This window comes from Heterodontus francisci, chromosome 29, assembly GCF_036365525.1.
Source record: "Heterodontus francisci isolate sHetFra1 chromosome 29, sHetFra1.hap1, whole genome shotgun sequence".
NCBI classification, from domain to species: Eukaryota; Metazoa; Chordata; class Chondrichthyes; order Heterodontiformes; family Heterodontidae; genus Heterodontus; species Heterodontus francisci.
The window spans coordinates 2,420,351-2,440,665 of NC_090399.1; the positions used below are offsets into that span (position 1 = coordinate 2,420,351).

A 20,315-nucleotide genomic window follows, 5' to 3' on the forward strand; every position below is an offset into this window, starting at 1 on the left:
AGACTGCACAAAACAGCTAGGAAAGCAGGCCTGACAGAGGTAGAAAGATTCATTGTGAAGACTCAAGGATAGTTGATAAGGGGGCCTGGTAAACATCCTGAGATGGTCAGGGGCGTACCACGAGCTAGCCCCACAACCACATGATACCTAATTCGTAATTTTATTGGTAATGAATGTAATCTATGTAATCAATAACCATTATGATTGGATTGTGTTCAGCCGGGATGGGCTGAGTAACCGTATGTCCGTTGTGGATTTTCCTTTGTTCAGTGGAGAAGTGCATGGTAAGCCCAGCATCTTACTCCACACCGGTGTAAAATAAACCTTTTGACAATTGGAACAGACCTGAGCATCAAGTGGTTCATTTTAGTCAATTCCACGCTAACAAATTTCTATAGTGCTTTTATCATAGAGAAACATTTGAAGACACTCCACAAATGTGTAATCAGACCAAAACTGACACTGGGTCAAAGAATATAGGAAATTAGGGGATGTATGGAAGCTTGGCCAAAGAGGGGGGGGGGGTTATGTGGTGAGCAGAGAGAGGGGTTTAGGGAGGGAATTTATTTTTCTATTTGTTATCCATCCCTAATTGCCCTTGGCAGGCAAAATTGTAATGGAACAATGGCCTGCCTTAAAAGAGGAGGTAATTTGGGTACAATCAAAGTACATTCCCATGCAGGGGAAAGGTGGGACAACGAAAGAGATAGAGAGTAAGATTAAGCAGGAACAGGGTGTATAGGACACATGTCAGATTGATAATACATCCTTACCTAAGGAAGGATATACTTGCCATAGAGGGAGTGCAATGAAGGTTCACCAGACTGACCCCTGCAATGGCAGGATTGTCCTATGAGGAGAGATTGAGGAGAATGGGCCTATATTCTCCAGAGTTTAGAAGAACGAGAGGTGATCTCATTGAGGCACACAGAATTATTACAGGGCTCAACAAGGTGGATGCTGGAAGTTTCCCCTGGCTGAGCAGTCTAGAACCATGGGACACAGTCTCAGAATAAGAGGCAGGCCATTTAGGACTGACAATAGGGAGGAATTTCTTCACACTGAGGGTGGTGAATCTTTGGAATTCTCTACTCCAGAGGGCTGTGGATGCTCAGTCATTGAGTATATTCAAGACAGAGATCAGTAGATATCTAGGTATTAAAGATATCAAGGGATACGGGGATAGTGCGAGAAAATGGCATTGATCAGCCATGATCTAACTGAATGGCGAAGCAGGCTCAAGGGGCCGAATGGCCTAGTCCTGCTCCTATTTCCTATATTCCTAACTAAGTGGCTTGCTAGGCCATTTCAGAGGGCATTTATGAGTCAACCACATTGCTGTGGGTCTGGAGTCACATGTAGGCCAGACCAGGTAAGGATGGCAGATTTCCTTCCCTAAAAGGACATTAGTGAACCTGATGGGTTTTTACATCAATCGACATTGGTCACCATTATACTAGCTTTTAATTCCAGATTTATGAATTGAATTCAAATTTCACCATCTGCCATGGTGGGATTCAAACCCATGTCCCCAGAGGATTATTCTTGGCCTCTGGATTACTACTCCAGTGACATTACCACCACACTACCGCCTCCTCCTAAATTCCAGAGTGTGGGATTGGCAGCTGAAAGCTGAAGCCAATGGTGGGGCAAAGGCATTGGGGAATGTGGGATTGGCCAGATTGGAGGAGTGCTGAGTTCTTGGAGGCTTGTAGGGCTGGGGGATGTTCCAGAGATAGGGACAATACAGTCCAGAGGGAATGCTCGTACTATACAGAGCTGGATTCTGCAATGCCACAGCTGATTGCACTGAAAAAAGCATAACTCCTTCTTTAATTCGGATGTGCGGCTCTCTTTGATAGTGGATCCCGGCTCAAGCCTCCCTCTTTAAACTGTTGCAGGTGAAGAACGTTGGTCACTTGAGAGGGTCATAAGCTGGTGGGGGTGGAAACACCTCATGAGCTCTCACTCCTGGTACAGAAACTCTTAGACCAGGTATGCGCACACTGGAATATCAAAGCATGAAGGCTAGAGACCATCTGTGCACAAACTGGTAAAATCAGTCCCCATGTCTTGAACTCAAACCCCAGGGTTTAAAGGCATCAGGGTCCGGCACTAATTCAAACAGAAACTGTATTAACTCCTGGTTTGCACTGTCTTTACCTGCCACCTTCAGGGTTATGCTCTTCCGGACTGCTGACTTGACAGACATATGGTCAACATAGCAGGTATAGATGGTGTCGTGGTCGCCCGAGGTGGGCTTGACTGTGATGTAACTCGTCATGTTGTATGTGCCATCAGGATTCCGGCGGTGGCCACTCAGACAGCTCTTGGTGATGTGACTGGCAGTGCCATTACCAGCCTTCTTCTCCATCCATGTTACGCTGACATCCAGTGGATAGTAGGAGCTGATCTCACACAAGACATTGTGTTCCTGGCCAGGCATCAGGTACAAGGGATCCGGGTCCAGTGTGAGTTTTGGCGGCTCTGCGAATGTAAATTGAAAGAAATAACAACTAGCACATGGATGTCTACCAGCCATTAACTGTGGCTCAGTGGGTGACACTCACTACCGAGTCAGACAGTTGTGGGTTTGAGCCCACTCCAGAGACTCAAGCACGATGTAACTGCAGTGTGGTGCCGAGCATGTGAATAATCAGCACCCACTGTGGAACTGTACAGCACAATCACGGGTTCAATCCCTGGTTGGCACCGAGTTACCTGCTCGAAGGGGTGGCTGCTACAATTGGCATCAGTTCTGCTGATTGTTACCTTGTGACCCTACTGTAAAGCTCATGTGTGGGAAAAATCAGGCAGGGAAGTGGTTTGAGAGAGAGATCAGAAAAACCAGGGCACCTTTCACAGCAACGCAAAAGGTCAAGGGGAGAATTTTTTTCTTTCATGGGACGTGGGCATCACTGGATGTTGCTTATCCCTAATTGCCCTTGACAACTGAGTGGCTTACTACGCCACTCAGAGGGCAGTTATGAGTCAACTACATTGCTGTGGGTCTCGAGTCACATGTAGGCCAGACCAGGTAAGGATGGCAGATTTCCTTCCCCAAAGAGCATCAGTCAACCTAAGCGGTTTTTACAACAATCAATACCAGTTTCACTAGCTTTCAGACTGAATTAATCGAATTTAAATTCCACCAGCTGCCGTGGTCGGACTTGAACCCATGTCCCCAAAGCATTAGGCTGAGCCCCTAGATTACTCGTTTGGTGATATTACCACAATGCCACCATCTCCTCCTCAGACAATGAGCTCAGAATTATGAGATTTCAGGTGAAACAATTTTTATAAGTTAGCGAGTCGATCATGAGAGGGAATAAATCTAACACGATCACCAGGAGATCAAAGGAGAATTTCATTTTATACAGTGTCCGGGTAGGAAATGGAAATAGTCGATTAGAAGCAGTATGGGATGCAGAATCGAAAACTGTTTTTTAACAGAGAAGTGGGGAGAAATGGTTAAGGGAGTATGGAGAATGGGACTGAGGCAAACACTGTACCCCACCAGAGGGTCACACCTTAAGAAAATGGGGTTAGCAGACAGACCAAAATACCACAATCACTTCTTGTGACTGTTGCTGCTTCTGTGGTTCAGAGTTGCTCTTACAAAGAGCCAGCACAGACATGATGGGCTGAATTACCTCCATCTGTGCTGTAAACTTCTTTTGTTCTACTGCCTGTAACATATGCTCTGTCGCACTTTCCCTGTCCCACTTTTCCGACCAACCCAATCTTGTTGTTAACTGTCTATATTCATTATGAGCAATGCCATTGGGAATTCTATTATCATGTCCTATTTACAATGGAACTGTTGACTACCTGTGATCTCGAGGTCAATGGACTGCTGAGCATGCAGGTTTGGCATGTAAATTGTACAGATGTAGCTTCCTTCATGCCTGATGTTAACATTGCGAATCAGGAGCGAGGCGTTTCCACGACTGTGAAGCTCGTAGAAAAACATTTCGGTCCCCTCCTCCGCTGTGTCCACGCGGTCTTGCGCCCCGTGATATGCGTACACCAAGTGCCCGCTGCCCTTAAACTGGTAGCGCCACTCTACTGCAAAGCCAGTCTGCCTGTCCATAGCAAAGCCACAGTCCAACAGGACGTCCCGCTTCAGTTCCGTCCGCACTGTTGGCGATCGAGTGAAAACATTCAGGACAACTGCAAAAGAAAAGGTCAGACCAAGAAGCAATGAATCATGGAAAGAAAGACTCACATTTGTAAAGCATCTTCTGCAACCCCAGGATGTCTGAAAGTGATTTACAGCCAATGAAGTACATGTAAAGTGTGTAGCATGAGATTGTGGGTTCAAGTCCCACAACCAGGCCAGAATTTTACACACCCCCTGGGGAAGGGGACTGGGGGTGGGGGAGGGTGCCGTTCCTGTTGCCAACCTTCCCCTGTTGCCATTTTAGCAGCAGGAGAGGTTGAAAATAGCCTGCCCGTCCCATGCCAATTGAGGCCCTGAAGTGGCCAATTAATTGTCACTTAAGAGCCTCCTCCCGCTGCTGCGGGCTCTTTGCCACCTGGGGAGGCTGCCTGGTAAAACCTGGGACACCCACCAACTCCTCCCCCGCCCCCCCCCCACCCCGTGGCACAAGCTGCCCCTGCTGAAGCACCTCCCCCCACCCTCCTAATTGACCCCCACCCCCCCTCGCCAGGGACCAGCCAATTTTTCACTCACCTTTCGGTGCTGGCACCTATGATGCAGCTCTGGGCTGGGTGCAGTCCCAGCAGTGGTTACTGCTCCCAGTGAACCCAGTTCCGAAGAAGGGTCACAGATCTGAAACGTTAACTCTGCTTCTCTCTCCACAGATGCTGCCAAACCTGCTGAGTATTTCCAGCATTTCTTGTTTTTATCCCTAACTATTCTAAATCCATTTTACAGCACTTGGTCTGTAGCCTTGTATGTTATGGCATTTCAAGTGCTCATCTAAATACTTCTTAAATGTTGTGAGGGCTCCTGCCTCTACCATCTCTTCAGTTTCTTCCTACCTACTCTGTCAAAACTCCCCTTAACACCTATGTCTTCACAAATGAAGAGAGGGCATCACACAGCATCAGATTATATCGGAATATAGAAATTCCTAGGTGATAAAAGGCCTGGTAGTCACATGTTACAATGGGAATGGCTTTCTTGGCTAATCAGAGCATTCAATCCCTTTATCAATGAGTCTGTAACAGACCCAGACACGAGGCGAGGAAAACCCCCATTGGTGGAGTGCTTTGGGAACCAACTGTCCAAAGTCACCCATTCCTCCTTTACAATGTACGCTGAGTCAGAACAGGATACTACATGAAGTTGGAGCAGGTTGGATACTGGAGGCTCAGTCAGTGGGAGCCCTCTTGTCAATGATACCTGATGTCTGACGGGGGGAGGTGTCCTCTGCTCTGCTGTGGCCAGAGATGACCCGATGGAGACTGGCCACACTGAACGAGTGATCAAATGTCTGGAGGTGGCTGCAGAACCAGGTGCTCGAGTCATAGGCAGGAGTCCTTTCATCCTCGGTCAGGTGCGTGGCCCAGTTTAAATTGGTCTCTTGGGGTAAATACTTATTAATCTCACAGTGTGGCTTCTCACTCGGATTTTTGGGCTTTTTGAAACCGGGGTGAGTGGTAATTCTTGAATCGTCTGTTTTTTTAAAAAAAAAAGAAGAGGGAATCAAGCACATGAAATAACTGAGAGATTTTGGTCAATCGTTTGTCTGTTACAGTTCACATTAACGTCAGACACTGCCATCTATTAGAACACTGCCCTTTCACCTCAAGGACCCTGTCACTGATCGAGCTCAGTCGGATAGCAAAGAAGCCTTGTGCTTTCGGTTATAAGAGCTCTTTATGTGAGATACATTGGAACAGTTTCTAATTAGCCCAACATGCTAGAGTTAGCCTGTAGCACCAACATGCAGTAATTTATAAATTCCACTGAGAGGAGCAGTCAGGGTGGAGATGGGAGTGTCGCAGCATAGCATGTAATTAGGGGAGAAAAATATGTTAGAACAGGAACAATCCGACAAGGCCAACCCTTCTGTGGAAGGAATGCAAATGGGATGATAAAGAAGTAATAATTTTTCAGTTAGACAGAGGGCCTTTGTTACTCCATTAACATTAACCACGTGAGGCTGTTTGCTCTGCAACTTTCCTTTGATATAATGATTGAATTGGCGGTTGTTTAAGAGTCACATGGTATGTAGTTTAAGGTTTTAAACAGGGAGGCAGTGAGCAGCCTAGTGCACACTGGGACAACAGGGCTTAAAGCTGGTGACAAGGTCAGGCACGTCCCAGATTTGATCAGTGGTCAGCACCGCAGCCTCACAGCTCTAGCGACCCGGGTTCAATTCTGGGTCCTGCCTGTGTGGAGTTTGCAAGTTCTCCCTGTGTCTGCGTGGGTTTTCTCCGGGTGCTCCGGTTTCCTCCCACATGCCAAAAGACTTGCAGGTTGATAGGTTAATTGGCCATTATAAATTGTCCCTAGTATAGGTAGGTGGTAGGGAAATATAGGGACAGGTGGGGATGTGGTAGGAATATGGGATTAGTGTAGGATTAGTATAAATGGGTGGTTGATGGTCGGTACAGACTCGGTGGGCCGAAGGGCCTGTTTCGGTGCTGTATCTCTAAACTAAACTAAAACTAAACTAAACTTGCTTAGTCCATGGACACTGTTTGTGAGATAGAAACCTGAAGGTACAATTGTAATATTGCACAATTACTTTGTTCAATCTCTTACGCATAATAAATACTTTGTATACATTCAGCGTGTTAGAGTCTGCGGTCTTACCTCTCACATCAAAGAACATGCTTGGCTTGAGGTTGGAAGGAATGGCCAGATCCGAGGGTAACTCTTTCTCCCCTCCATTTTGATACGGGACTTGGCGAAACAGCAGCAGAGCTTGATCCTGGGTAATGGAATTGGGGAAACTGCTTTTTCCACCACCCTCCTCCACAAACCAGCAGTCCACCACCGTGCCAATGTCCGACAAACCATCGAGACTTACCACTGTAGCGAGAAAGAGCTTTATTGTGACATTTGTCAACACAGTGAACTGGATGACAAGCATCTCTGCACAAATTCTAATCCTGACTTGATATCATTCCCTTGGAATTCTCATCTCCAAATTTCACATTAAGCTCATTGTGGTGCTTCCTCCCTATTGCCAGTGACGGGAGCCTTCCCAGTGCCATCCAGTTACAATTTGCACAAATATATTAAACTTCTGATGTCCATTTCCTGTCAGCATTTAACCTTGTAAATTGCTTACCCATATTTATAATGGGAATTCTCTATGTAAACATGTCACGCTGTAAGTACACCCTCCCAGTAAGGGTGCTATACCATCACCACTGCCGGGATGGTGTCATTACAGTCTGATATACTGAACACATTCCGCACTGTGTGCAACACCATAGGAGGTCGACTATTGGGCATGTTTTTTATTTGAATGCAGCCAGTAGATACCAAAACCACCTATAGCAAAAACTATGCACATCAAGCTATTGATTTCCATTGCTTATATCAGTAGAGTCCACTGCAAGGGGAGTGGGGGTTCCGGGAGTGTTTTAGCATTTACAGGGAGTCCTTGGGGAATGTGCCAGTATTCACAGGGGAAGTTCTGGCAGTGTGTTAGTATTTACAGGGGGTCCCCAGGGAGTGTGTCAATATTTACAGGGGGGGGCGGGGGTTACGGGAGCGTGTCAGTAGTTACATGGGTGGTGGGGGTGTTCCTAGGAGTGTGTCTGTATTTACGGGGGGGGTCGTGGCAGGGATGGAGGGGAGAGCTCCAGGCAGGGTGTCAGTATTTACATGGGTGGTGGGGGTGTTCCTAGGAGTGTGTCTGTATTTACGGGGGGGGTCGTGGCAGGGATGGAGGGGAGAGCTCCAGGCAGGGTGTCAGTATTTACATGGGTGGTGGGGGTGTTCCTAGGAGTGCGTCTGTATTTACGGGGGGGGGGGGGGGGGGCGGGTCATGGCAGGGATGGAGGGGAGAGCTCCAGGCAGGGTGTCAGTATTTACATGGGTGGTCCTGGCAGTGTAGCGGCATTTACAGGGGTCCCTGGCAGTATGTCAGTATTTACGTGGGGTGGGGGGGCGGTGCCCAAGAGTGTGTCAGTATTTGCAGGGGATCCCCAGGAGAGTGTCAGTATTTATAGGGGGTCCCGGGCCGTGCGTCAGTATTTACAGGGGGTGTCCTTGGGCATGTGTTAATATTTACCGAGGGTTCTTGCGAGTGTGTCAGTATTTATACACTATTTCTTGGTATTTACAAAAATCAGCTTTTCACCATGCCTTTTTTAAAATATTACTTCGAGGTTTGAGCATAATGGAGCTGAAATTGTTTTTGATGCAGTTGGAGAGCTGAAAGTGAAGGTGTCTGTTGAATAGTCCACCCTCAAGCTTCTTCATACCTTTGGCTGCTTTGTCACCTTCTAGAATCTATGGACACTCATTTTTATAATGTGATTCCACATCTGGAACTTGCAGGAAATGTTAGTGAGCTTGGTCTTCAAGGATGTAACGTGAAATACGAGGGTTGCGATTATTGTGCGACTGAACTGGTGTATTGCTTCTGGGAAAAAGCATATAAATTTGTCACTGGACAAGACTGCGGTCAGGCCTCAGTTAGAATACTGATCCCGTTTTAACCTCCTCACATAGTGAGGATTTGGAAAAAAAAAATTTATTTCCAAAATATACTTTATTCATAAAAATCTATAGAAAAAAAAATACATGACAAAACAGTTCTAAACAGCACCAAGTCAAAAATTACAAACAGTGCAAAGGAGGTCAGTTTCCTTCAATACAATCATGAGTTGCTTCACAACCCTTCCATTTCATTTTTCATGCCATATACATTTTACAGCAAACGAAAATTTTCCCGATACTGCCTGAGGGGTTTCCCATGGATCCAGCCCCTCAGTTCAGCTTGGTGGGGGGACCTTACACTGTGGTCTTTCCCCCATTGAGCCTTTGCTGCGGCTGCCCCAAGCTTTAGTGCATCCCTCAGCACGTAGTCCTGGACCTTGGAATGTGCCAGTCTGCAACATTTGGTCGTGGACAACTCTTTGCGCTGGAAGACCAGCAAGTTCCGGGCAGACCAAAGGGCGTCTTTCACCGAATTGATATTCCTCCAGCAGCAGTTGATGTTTGTCTCGGTGTGCATCCCTGGGAACAGCCCGTAGAGCACAGACTGCTGTGTTACAGAGCTGCTTGGGATGAACCTTGACAAAAACCACTGCATCTCTTTCCACACCTGCTTTGCAAAGACACATTCCAGAAGGAGGTGGGCGACCATCTCTTCCCCACCACAGCCCCCGCGGGGGCATTGTGCGGAGGGGGTGAGACTTCGGGCAGGAAGGATCTGACGGGGAGGGCTCTTCTCACCACCAGCCAAGCTACATCTTGGTGCTTGTTTGAAAGTTCTGGTGATGAGGCATTCCGCCAAATGACTTTGGCGGTCTGCTCGGGGAACCATCCGACAGGATCCACCGTCTCCTTTTCCCGTAGGGCCTTGAGGACATTCTGTGCAGACCACTGCCTGATGGATCGGTGGTCAAAGGCATTTTTCCACAGAAACTGTTCGACGAAGGATAGGTGGTACGGCACGGTCCAACTGCATGGAGCGTTCCACGGCAATGTGACCAGGCCCATCCTTCGCAACACCGGGGACAGATAGAACCTCAGCACGTAGTGACACTTGCCGTTTGCGTACTGGAGGTCGAAACACAGCTTGATGCAGCCACACCCGAAGGTAGTCATCAGGATGAGGGCCACGTTGGGTACATTTTTCCTGCCCTTATCCAGAGGTTTGAACATCGTGACATGGTGCAGAGCAGCATCATAGATTAATTCCCAGTTTAAGTCATCTTAGTTATCAAGATAGGCTAATAGTGCTGGGATTCTACTCTTTACAGTAGTGTAGACTATGAGGGTGTTTTGAATGAGGTTGATAAGATAATGAAAGGAATAGATTGTGTTTCATTTGACAGTTTGTTCCAATTTAATAGTTTCAGGGTCACAATTTTAACTTGTAGATAAGACCAGGTTGCTCTCAACCTCCCCCTTAATTGTCTGTGTGAGGCACTCCTTTAAACTCACCCTCCCCTTTTAATAGTCTGTGTCAGGCACTCCTTTAAACTCACTCCCTCCTTTAAGTGTATTGCTGCTAGTTACAGTTCCTGTGAAGTGTTTCACTCACCTTTTGGCTGTGTTATGGAATGGGTTCTTTCCACAATTTGCCTGCTGATGTATTTTGTTGTAGTATTTGTGTAATTGCACCTCATGACACTGTAAAACAGCTCCTGCCAAACACTTTGCAGCATTTCGCTTGCACGCAGTGTGCACATGGCAGGGTATGAACCACAGACTGACAATATATGGGTCCCTGCCTCTCTCGCTCTCCGCTCTATCACAACTTCAATAACCCTGCGGATAAGCTACTCACAGTATTAGGCTGAATGTATTTTTAAACCAGGATTTACTCCCTTTCTCTGGGGGTGGCTGCAATACAAAGCTGAGAAAGTGATTCTTGTTGTACAGAGCCCTGCTTAGACCCCATCCATAGTAACTGCAATCAGTTCTGGGCACCGCACCTCACGATGGGTATACTTGATTTGGAGGGGATGTTCACCAGAATGATACCCTGGCTCAGTGGGTTAAATTATGAGGACAGGTTGCTTAGACAAGGTTTGTATTCCCTTGTGTATGGAAGATTATTGGGTGCTATACTTAAGGTTTTGATGAATCCAGAACATGGAGGTACAATCTCCAAATTAGAGCCAGGCCGTTCAGGAGTGTAAGATTATTAGATTACTAGAAAGTTACTAACCAGAACACTAATTGTTAAAATCTAGCTATTCAAAACTAACAAATGGCTTATCATAAACTAACATTTAGCTTTATTCGAACCATTCTTTTTCGTATGATAAGCAAAAAAACCTAGGAAATAGGGCCTAGTATAGACAAAATGTCAGGCTGGAGGAATTCTGGGAGATTATGTCAAGTGTTAAAATGCTTACTTGCAGTAAAAGCGTGAGACCTTGAGAGCAGACAGTGAAAACAGTTTCTGTACGAACAAAATGTAGATTTGTGTCGTAACGAGATAAGGGACCACGAAATGTAAAAGCATCGAGATAAAGTCAACAAAAAGGGTATTACCTATGTAAATCAAAAAAGTTAGCAACAGCCAAAGAATGATCCTTGATTGGTTAAGAAAGCTATCCTTTGAACACAAAGCTAAAGATGATTGGGGGTAGGAAGGGTTAATTAGAAAGCAGCCAAGATAAAGGAAGCCTTGACTTTGTCCTGTACGGCAGAGAATTTTCAAACAAGAAACGAGAGAGTGAGACACACCCACATTAAAAAAAAACTTAAAGACCAGAAGCTGCAGGAAAAAAAAAAGTTGGGCACTCTGCCATGCAGTCTCTAATATAGGTAGTATCTGTATTAGACTGTTAATCACTGCCTGAGTTTGTAACTATGGCGTTTGGTATACAAATGCAATACTGTACCAATGTGCCTCCTGGCTTGTCGTAGTCATGTGACCTCTACCATGAGGCACTCTGACTGGAGGCAGCCATAGATAAGCAGTTTCAACAAAGACAGAGTATACAGCAGACCCTTAAAGGAACAAAGAAATAGCTGAAAGCACAGTGTAAGACAATGGCTGCAAATTTTCCTCTGCCTGCGCCGGTCGAAATGAAAGGTAATATGAATCAGATCTGGCAGTTTTTCCTTTAGCAATGGCAAAATTATGAAATTGCGACAGATTTAATTAAGAAACCAGAGCAGCTGTGAGTAGCTACACTTTTATAACTGTTGGGGAGAGATTGTTACAAAGTATATTCCACCCTAAATCAAAAAAAAAAGGACAGCAGAAGTCTTGAAAGCCTTGAAGGCAGGCTTTGAACCCAAAGTGAATGTAACCTATGAACGGTATGTGTTCAATATTAGGGGCCCAAGGTGAAAAAGAGTCCATTGATCAATATGTGACTGCATTAACACAGCTCACAGAATCCTGTGAATCTGCACAACTAAAAGTAGATCAAAATAAAGACAGGACTGTATTAGGCATAAGAGATCCTGCAGTAAGAGCACTTAGAACATAGAACATAGAACAGTACAGCACAGTACAGGCCCTTCGGCCCACGATGTTGTGCCGAACCTTTAACCTTTAACTAAGATCTAAGTAACTACCTACCCTTCATTCTACTATCATCCATGTACCTATCCAAGAGTCTCTTAAATGCCCCTAATGTACCTGCTTCTACTACCACCGCTGGCAGTGCATTCCACGCACCCACCACTCTCTGTGTAAAGAACCTACCCCTGACATCTCCCCGAAACCTTCCTCCAATCACCTTAAAATTATGCCCCCTGGTGATAGCCCTTTCCGCCCTGGGAAAAAGTCTCTGACTATCCACTCTATCTGTGCCTCTCATCATCTTGTACCCCTCTATCAAGTCACCTCGCAACCTTCTTCGCTCCAATGAGAAAAGCCCTAGCTCCCTCAATCTTTCTTCGTAGGGCATGCCCTCCAGTCCAGGCAGCATCCTGGTAAATCTCCTCTGCACCCTCTCGAAAGCTTCCACATCCTTCCTATAATGAGGTGACCAGAACTGAACACAATATTCCAAGTGTGGTCTAACCAGGGTTTTATAGAGCTGCAGCATAACCTCGCGGCTCTTAAACTCAATCCCCCTGTTAATGAAAGCCAACACACCATACGCCTTCTTAACAACCCTATCAACTTGGGTGGCAACTTTGAGCGATCTATGGACATGGACCCCAAGATCCCTCTGTTCCTCCACACTACCAAGAATCCTGTCTTTAAGCCTGTATTCCGCATTCAAATTCGACCTTCCAAAATGAATCACTTCACACTTTTCCAGGTTGAACTCCATCTGCCACTTCTCAGCCCAGCTCTGCATCCTGTCAATGTCCCGTTGCAACCTACAACAGCCTTCCACACTATCCCCAACTCCAGCAACCTTTGTGTCATCGGCAAACTTGCTAACCCAGCCTTCCACTTCCTCATCCAAGTCATTTATAAAAATCACAAAGAGCAGAGGTCCCAGAACAGATCCTTGTGGAACACCACTGGTCACCGAGCTCCATGCTGAATACTTTCCATCTACTACCACCCTCTGTCTTCTATGGGCCAGCCAATTTTGTATCCAGACAGCCAACTTTCCCTGTTTCGCATGCCTCCTTACTTTCTGAATGAGCCTACCATGGGGAACCTTATCAAACGCCTTGCTAAAATCCATATACACCACATCCACTGCTCTTCCTTCATCAATGTGTTTTGTCACATCTTCAAAGAATTCAATAAGGTTTGTGAGGCATGACCTGCCCCTCAAAGCCATGCTGACTGTCTCTAATCAAACCATGCTTTTCCAAGTAATCATAAATCCTGTCTCTCAGAATCCTCTCCAATAATTTTCCCACTACCGACGTAAGACTGACTGGTCTATAATTCCCAGGGTTATCCCTATTCCCTTTCTTGAACAAGGGAATAACATTTGCCACCCTCCAATCATCCGGTACGACTCCAGTGGACAGTGAAGACGCAAAGATCATCGCCAACGGCACAGCAATCTCTTCCCTCGCTTCCCGTAATATCCTTGGGTATATCCCGTCTGGCCCCGGGGACTTATCTGTCCTCGTATCATTCAAAATTTCCAACACATCCTCCCTCTTAACCTCAACCTGTTCGAGCATATCAGCCTGTTCCACACTGTCCTCACAAACGACCAGGTCTCTCTCACTAGTGAATACTGAAGCAAAGTATTCATTTCGGACCTCCCCTACCTCCTCCGACTCCAGGCACAAGTTCCCTCCACTATCCCTGATCGGCCCTACCCTCACTCTGGCCATCCTCTTGTTCCTCACATAAGTGTAGGACGCCTTAGGATTTTCCTTAATCCTACCCGCCAAGACTTTTTCATGTCCCCTTCTAGCTCTTCTAAGTCCATTCTTCAGTTCCTTCCTGGCTACCTTGTAACCCTCTAGAGCCCTGTCTGATCCTTGCTTCCTCAACTCAGCACTTCTAATGAGAGAGGAAAAACTGACTCTCAGGAAAGAGATCGACGTGTGCAGAAAAGCTGAGTTGTAAATCAGCAGCTACAGCATATTCATGGCTGAACAGACCAGGCCTTGCATTATGCTGACAGACATTCCAGACTGAAAGGGCAGAAAGATAACAAAGGGCAGGACATCACGCACAGGAAAAGAAAGCATATCCAGCGTGGGGAGAGCAGTCTTCTCACTGTAAGAAGCGGAATCATTTTGCACGCAAGAGCTCGGTTAGAAGGAAGCACAACAAGAAAGTACAGATGGCCACTGGAGAGACATCAGCCGAAGATTCTGACAGGTTGATCAGCCGACAGGTTGGTTCAGACAGGTTTGTGACTGTTGGAATGATGACTGCAAAAGGAGAACATCAAGTCAACATAAAGTGACAGATAGACACCGATGCATCATACAACATCATGACCTTCACAGACCTGTGCAAAGTGGCTCAACGTGGCGATCCAAAAATGAAGCCCTCAAAAATAAGGTTGAGGCTATATGATGGCACCGTACTAGTGTTAAGAGGACAAGTTACTCTAAGAGCCCAGTGCAATGACGAGAACGAAGATCCGGAGTTCTAAATCATAGGTGGAAAGCAAAAGCCACTCATCGCAACAGAAGCAAATCTAAAGCTTGGACTGGTTACCCTCAACATGCAAAAAGAGAAAGCCCAGGAGATGGCCTAAAGAGCGGGCACTGGAACAAGAAGAACGCCTTTGTCAGTGGCAAGGTGACACGAGACATATAGGCACCAAGGAAGAGGGAGATCTGGCAGTCATCTGCTCAGGCGCCCCAGGTGGAGGCTTTGGGAAAGGAATGCTCGGATTCAGGAGAGCGGGCAGACAAAAATCAAGGTGAAATGGCAGAAAGCCAAATTTCATTTTGACAAAACTGCCGAAATATTGCCAGAATTGAGCAGCAGAGAGCCAGTCAGGGTACAAACCTTCAATGCGCTCAACAAGAGTCAGCCCAAGTGGTAACTTGGGACCTTCGGAAAACAGTTGTCACCCTGATCGTACACGGTGGCAGTGAAGGACCAGAGGTACCGTCACAACCGCAGGCACGTACGCACAACTGGAGAAGCTGTTCCTTCATGGCAGGCGGCCATTCAGGAAGATGAGAACTCACCAACAGCACAGACCACAGAACAACCATCAGCCCCAGAGGTCCACAGCACCCCAACAATGGAAATAGAGCAACAACAGCTACCAGGGCAACAAGTGAACAACACTTGTCAGAGAAGGAAAATCAACCAGATGAACAGCCAACAACAACGTGCACCATTAAGAGACCGGCACAATTGAAAGACTGCGTGCAATGCATGTGCAGAGACTGACGAGAATGACAAACTGCTAATGCATGAAAACAGTTGTGTGCATCGTGAGTAACTTGGGCAACTCACAGTGTCAATGATAATACATGCAAGTTTTTTTTTGTTTTTTTGTATGAAAGGGGGGGGATGTTTATGAAGAGATACAGCACTGAAACAGGCCCTTCGGCCCACCGAGTCTGTGCCAACCATCCACCACCCATTTATACTAGTCCTACATTAATCCCATATTCCAATCCCCCTACCTATACTATGGGCAATTTTTTTGTGTGTGGGATAGAAATGTAATACTGTGTCAATGTGCCTCCTGGCTTGCTGTAGTCATGTGACCTCTACCATGAAGCACTCTGAGACTGCAGGCCGCTATAGACAAGCAGTTTCATTAAAGACAGACTGGTGTCCTGTGAACTCGTAACACATGGTTTATCTGAAAATTTAATTAACTTGTCCTTACCTTTATCTCAATAAAGTCGATTCACAATATAGCTTTTGCTGCCAAGTCTTTTCCTGCCTTAGGAAGGGGCATAAACCATCCCTAGTTTATCTAATCTTACAGGAATGAAATCAGGAAGCACTTTCACTGCACAAAGGTTTGCGGAAATTTGGAATGCTCTGCCCCACAAAAGGCTGGGTGGAGCTCAGATGTAATCTTTAAGACTGGGATAGATAATTTTTTTATTAGGTAAGGGTATTAAACAGGGTTGCCAACTCTGGCTGATGAATTTATTTCTCCCTTCCATGGCCCCGCCTGCACACTCCAACCATTGGTCACTTAACATGTCCATCTTCACAACACCCCTCATCTCATTGGACGATTCATGAACTGTCAGTCAAACTGCCTTTCTTTCACCCAACATTTTTACAATTACAAAACAAAAATGTTGAAAGTATTTTTATTTTTTTTAAATGCCTTATGTTGTTCTCCCAGCAGGGTCCAAGAGATTATTCTTTAATTCCGGGAAACTCCATGCAAACCTGGATGGTTGGCAAATCCTAGTATCAATGGATATGAAGCCAAGGCATGTAAAATGGAGTTACCATACAGATCAGCAACGTTGTAACTGAACGACAGAACAGGCTTAAGGGGCTGAATGACCTCTTCCTGTTCCTATGCAGTGCTCACAGGATTTAAGTTAATTTAATAAATGAGCAACCAGCAGTGAAAGAGTTAGATTTCTATGCTATGTCTACAGGTTCTAAATTACAGATTAGGACATTGCCTGGAGTACACAGTCCAAGAACATGCCATGTTACACTACACGATCAGATTACACATTCTAACTTCACCCTGTCTGAAGAATATTACCATGGAATATACAGCAGAGAAATCAGGCCATTCAGCCCAACCAGTAAGTCATCTCTGTATTTTTCAGTTGCACAACTAAAATTAACCTGCACTCTAAGGTGGTTTATTAAAACCATATCTCCACATTGTCAAGCATATGCCTCGAAGGGCCAAACATGGGGAACTTCTTCAGTAAGCAGTGAGGCTCAAGCCAATTTTATTTTAAATGATTCCGAGCGTGTGGGCGTTGCTGGCAAGGCCAGTATTTGTTGCTCATCCCTGAATTACTCTCGAGAAGGTGCTGGTGAGCCGCCTTCTTGAAAGCAACTGAGTGTCTTGCTAGACATTTCAGAGGGCAGTCAAGAGTTAACCACGTCGCTGTGGGTGTTGAGTCACAGATCGGCCATGGAAGGTCGGGCAGATTTCCTTTTCTAAAGGACATTAGGGAACCAGATGGGAGCCTAGCTTTTTATTCGAGATTTATTATATTCATTGAATTTAAATTCCCCCAGCGACACCCCATAAAGGAAGCAGCAGATTTAAGAGACTCTGACGCCCGTCTCGTCCTCGACTCATAGTAGCTGAGCGGTGCTTACCTGGGACGGAACAAATGGTGAGGATCAGCGACAGCTTGTACATACTGTCCATTTACCTCGAGCTCCAGCAGTTAGGGACGCTTTACAGGGAAGGTTAAAGGTTCCTAAATCTCCCCCCCAGTTCAATGCAGATTCGAGCCTGTTGTAGTTGCGGAAAGCTTTTGACTTTTACTTTCATTTCTGTTTCCTATAACACCCTGTACCAAGTGGAGAGAGGGGAAGGGGTGGGAAGGAGTGATCCATCCAGAAATGTTCAGACCAGGTGCCGGCACCTTAGACCCACTGAAAGAACAGTTTTTTTTTTATTCACTTTCTGGCAGCCCCAGGATCTCTGCGTGCCAGAGGTGAGATTAAAAGCCACTTGCTTAAAGCCTGGGACTGAAAACGCTCCTTCCTCCGACTGGAGTGAGCTCGGCCCGGAGCGCCGCTGCCAAAACTGTCTGCTGGGGACTTTCCAGCAGAATTCCCCACAATCGGCCAACAACAAGAAGCAACCCTCTTGGGGCAGAGACTGTAACATCACATGGGAGGGAGCTGGATAACTGACAATAAAGAGGGTTACAGGATACAGGGACCTGCGATTAGGACAAAAACCTCCACTTGATGAGCCAGCACCAGCATACTTGTAACGGGCCGAATGGCCGCCTTTTGCGCTGCAATTTCTATGATTTTTCTAATTATAGAAATCAGTACAAGGAGTTTTTTGGTAAGGTTTTTTTTATTGAATTGCATCAAAATTGAAAGAGAGTAACTATTAAACAGATGGAAAATGTTTCAAATATTCTAAATCAAGGTGTATCTGAATCTATCTATCAGCCTGAAAGTACTGGCAGCCACTGGCTATTTGTAGATTTACTGGGAGAGAGAGAGAGACTGTGTCCATGTACTCAGGTGTTCGCAGTTATATAAACTACTGGTGAGAGGCAGATGAGCAGTGGACAATCTACAGAAAATCATCCCCCTAGTGGCACAAGAATTGGGGTTTGTCGCCATTAATGGTCACTGGATCAATACAAAGGTAGTTCTGGAGACTCTGTCTGATGCAGGCTGTCTCAGTCAGCCAGTCTTCAAGAAAGAACTTCCATTTCTACAGCATCTTGCACGACCTCATATTGGCTTCACAGCCAATGAAGCACTTTTGAAATGTAGTTCCAGTTGGAATATAGGGAAATGGGGCAGCCTATTTGTGCACCACAAGAACTCACAAATAGCAATGCGATAAATGGACTGAGAGTGTACCTCAGGTGTCAGTTCAGGGATAAATATTAGCTAGGACTCCCCCTGCTGTTCATTCAGAAGTGGATGTGGGATCTTGTACCTCCACTTGAGTGGGCAGACAGGGCTGACACCAAAAGATGGCACTTCTAACAGTGTTGCATTCCCTCAGTACTGTAGTGGCGGCCTGAATTAGGCACTCAGGTCTCCTTGTTAGTGCTACTAGGGAGGGTTTAAACTAACCTGGCTGGATTGTGGGAGCCAGGAGGTAATATTAGAGAGTGCATAGAGAATTGAGAGAGACAGATAGCACTAGAGTAGATAATAATAAGCTATTAGGTAGTCAGAGAAAGAGACAATGTAATAATGTCTGAATTAGGTTTACCATGGATGTATGTGAATGGGTGGAGTGTGGTAAGGTTGGTGAGCTGCAAGCTCAAATAGCCACGTGGAAATATGATGTGGCAATAACAGAGACCTGGCTCAACAAAGGTAGGATTGGGTATGAAATATTCCTGAATACAAAGTGTTCAGGAAAGATAGGGAAGAAAAGCAAGGAGGATGGGTGGCAGTATTAATTACAGAAAATATTATAGTGCTGGAAAGAGAGAATGTTGTAGAGGAGTCACGGACGGAATCTATTGGTTGGAGCTAAGAAACAATAGAGGTACCATTACACTACTGGGTGTATTCTATAGGCCACCAACTAGTGGGAAAGATATAGAGGAACAAATCTGCAAGGAAATTACAGAGAGGCGCAAGAATTATAGAGTAGTTATAATGGGGGCTTTAACTATCTTAATATGACTGGAGCAGTAATAGTGTAAAGGGCACAGAGGCAAGAGTTTCTAGAGTGTATACAGGAAAATTTTCTATATCAATGTGTTTCCAGTCCAACAAGAAAGGAGACACTGCTAGATGTGGTTCTTGGGAATGAGGTGGGCCAAGTAGATCAAGTATCAGGAGGAGAGCATTTAGGGGACAGTGATCATTGTATCATAAGGTTTAAGTTGGCTATTGAAAAGGAACAATCTAGAGTAAAAATAATTAATTGGGGGAAGGCCAGCTTCAATGGGGTAAAAACGGATCTGGCCCAAATAAATCGGAATCAAAGACTGGCAGACAAAACTATAACGGAACAATAAGCTGTCTTTAAATAGGAGACAGTTCGAGCACAGTCAAGGCATATTCACAGAAAGAGGAAAGGTACAGCAAACAAATCCAGAGCTCCCTGGATGGCTGGCAGTGATTAGTGGGGTACTGCAGGGATCAGTGCCAGGACCCCAGCTATTCACAATACATATTCATGATATAGATGAGGGAATTAAATGTAATATCTCCAAGTTTATCTCCACAAAACTGGGTGGGAGTGTGAGCTGTGAGGAGGATGCAAAGAAGCTCCAGTGTGATTTGGACAGGTTGAGTGAGTGGGCAAATACATGACAGATGCAGTCTAATGTGGATAAATGTGAGGTTATCCACTTTGGTGGCAAAAACAAAATGGCAGATTATTATCTGAACGGTGACAGATTGGGAAAGGGGGAGGTGCAACGAGACCTGGGTGCCCTTGTGCACCAGTCACTGAAAGTAAGCATGCAGGTGCAGCAGGCAGTTAAGAAGGCAAATGGTATGTTGATCTTCATAGCGAGAGGATTCTAGGACAGGAGCAAGAATGTCTTGCTGCAATTATACAATTGGTGAGAGGAGACCACATCTGGAGTATTGTGTGTAGTTTTGGTCTCCTTATCTGAGGAAGGATGTTCTTGCTATGGAGGGAGTGCAGTGAAGGTTCACCAGACTGATTCCTGG

At 45.7% G+C, this 20,315-nt stretch overlaps 1 protein-coding gene across 1 annotated transcript in view; it reads right to left on the reverse strand.

Moving 5' to 3' along the window:
* The window catches only part of LOC137346061 (tapasin-like), a 33,176-nt gene extending 15,678 nt beyond the window's left edge, over positions 1-17,498 (reverse strand). The window contains exons 1-5 of the mRNA XM_068009342.1: positions 17,292-17,498; positions 6,791-7,009; positions 5,372-5,644; positions 3,832-4,173; positions 2,164-2,487 (exon numbers count right to left, since the gene is read on the reverse strand). Coding sequence (XP_067865443.1) covers positions 2,164-2,487; positions 3,832-4,173; positions 5,372-5,644; positions 6,791-7,009; positions 17,292-17,343 — 1,210 coding nt within the window. The 5' untranslated portion in view covers positions 17,344-17,498. The remainder of the gene's footprint in view (positions 1-2,163; positions 2,488-3,831; positions 4,174-5,371; positions 5,645-6,790; positions 7,010-17,291) is intronic.
* Positions 17,499-20,315: the final 2,817 nt, after the last annotated feature.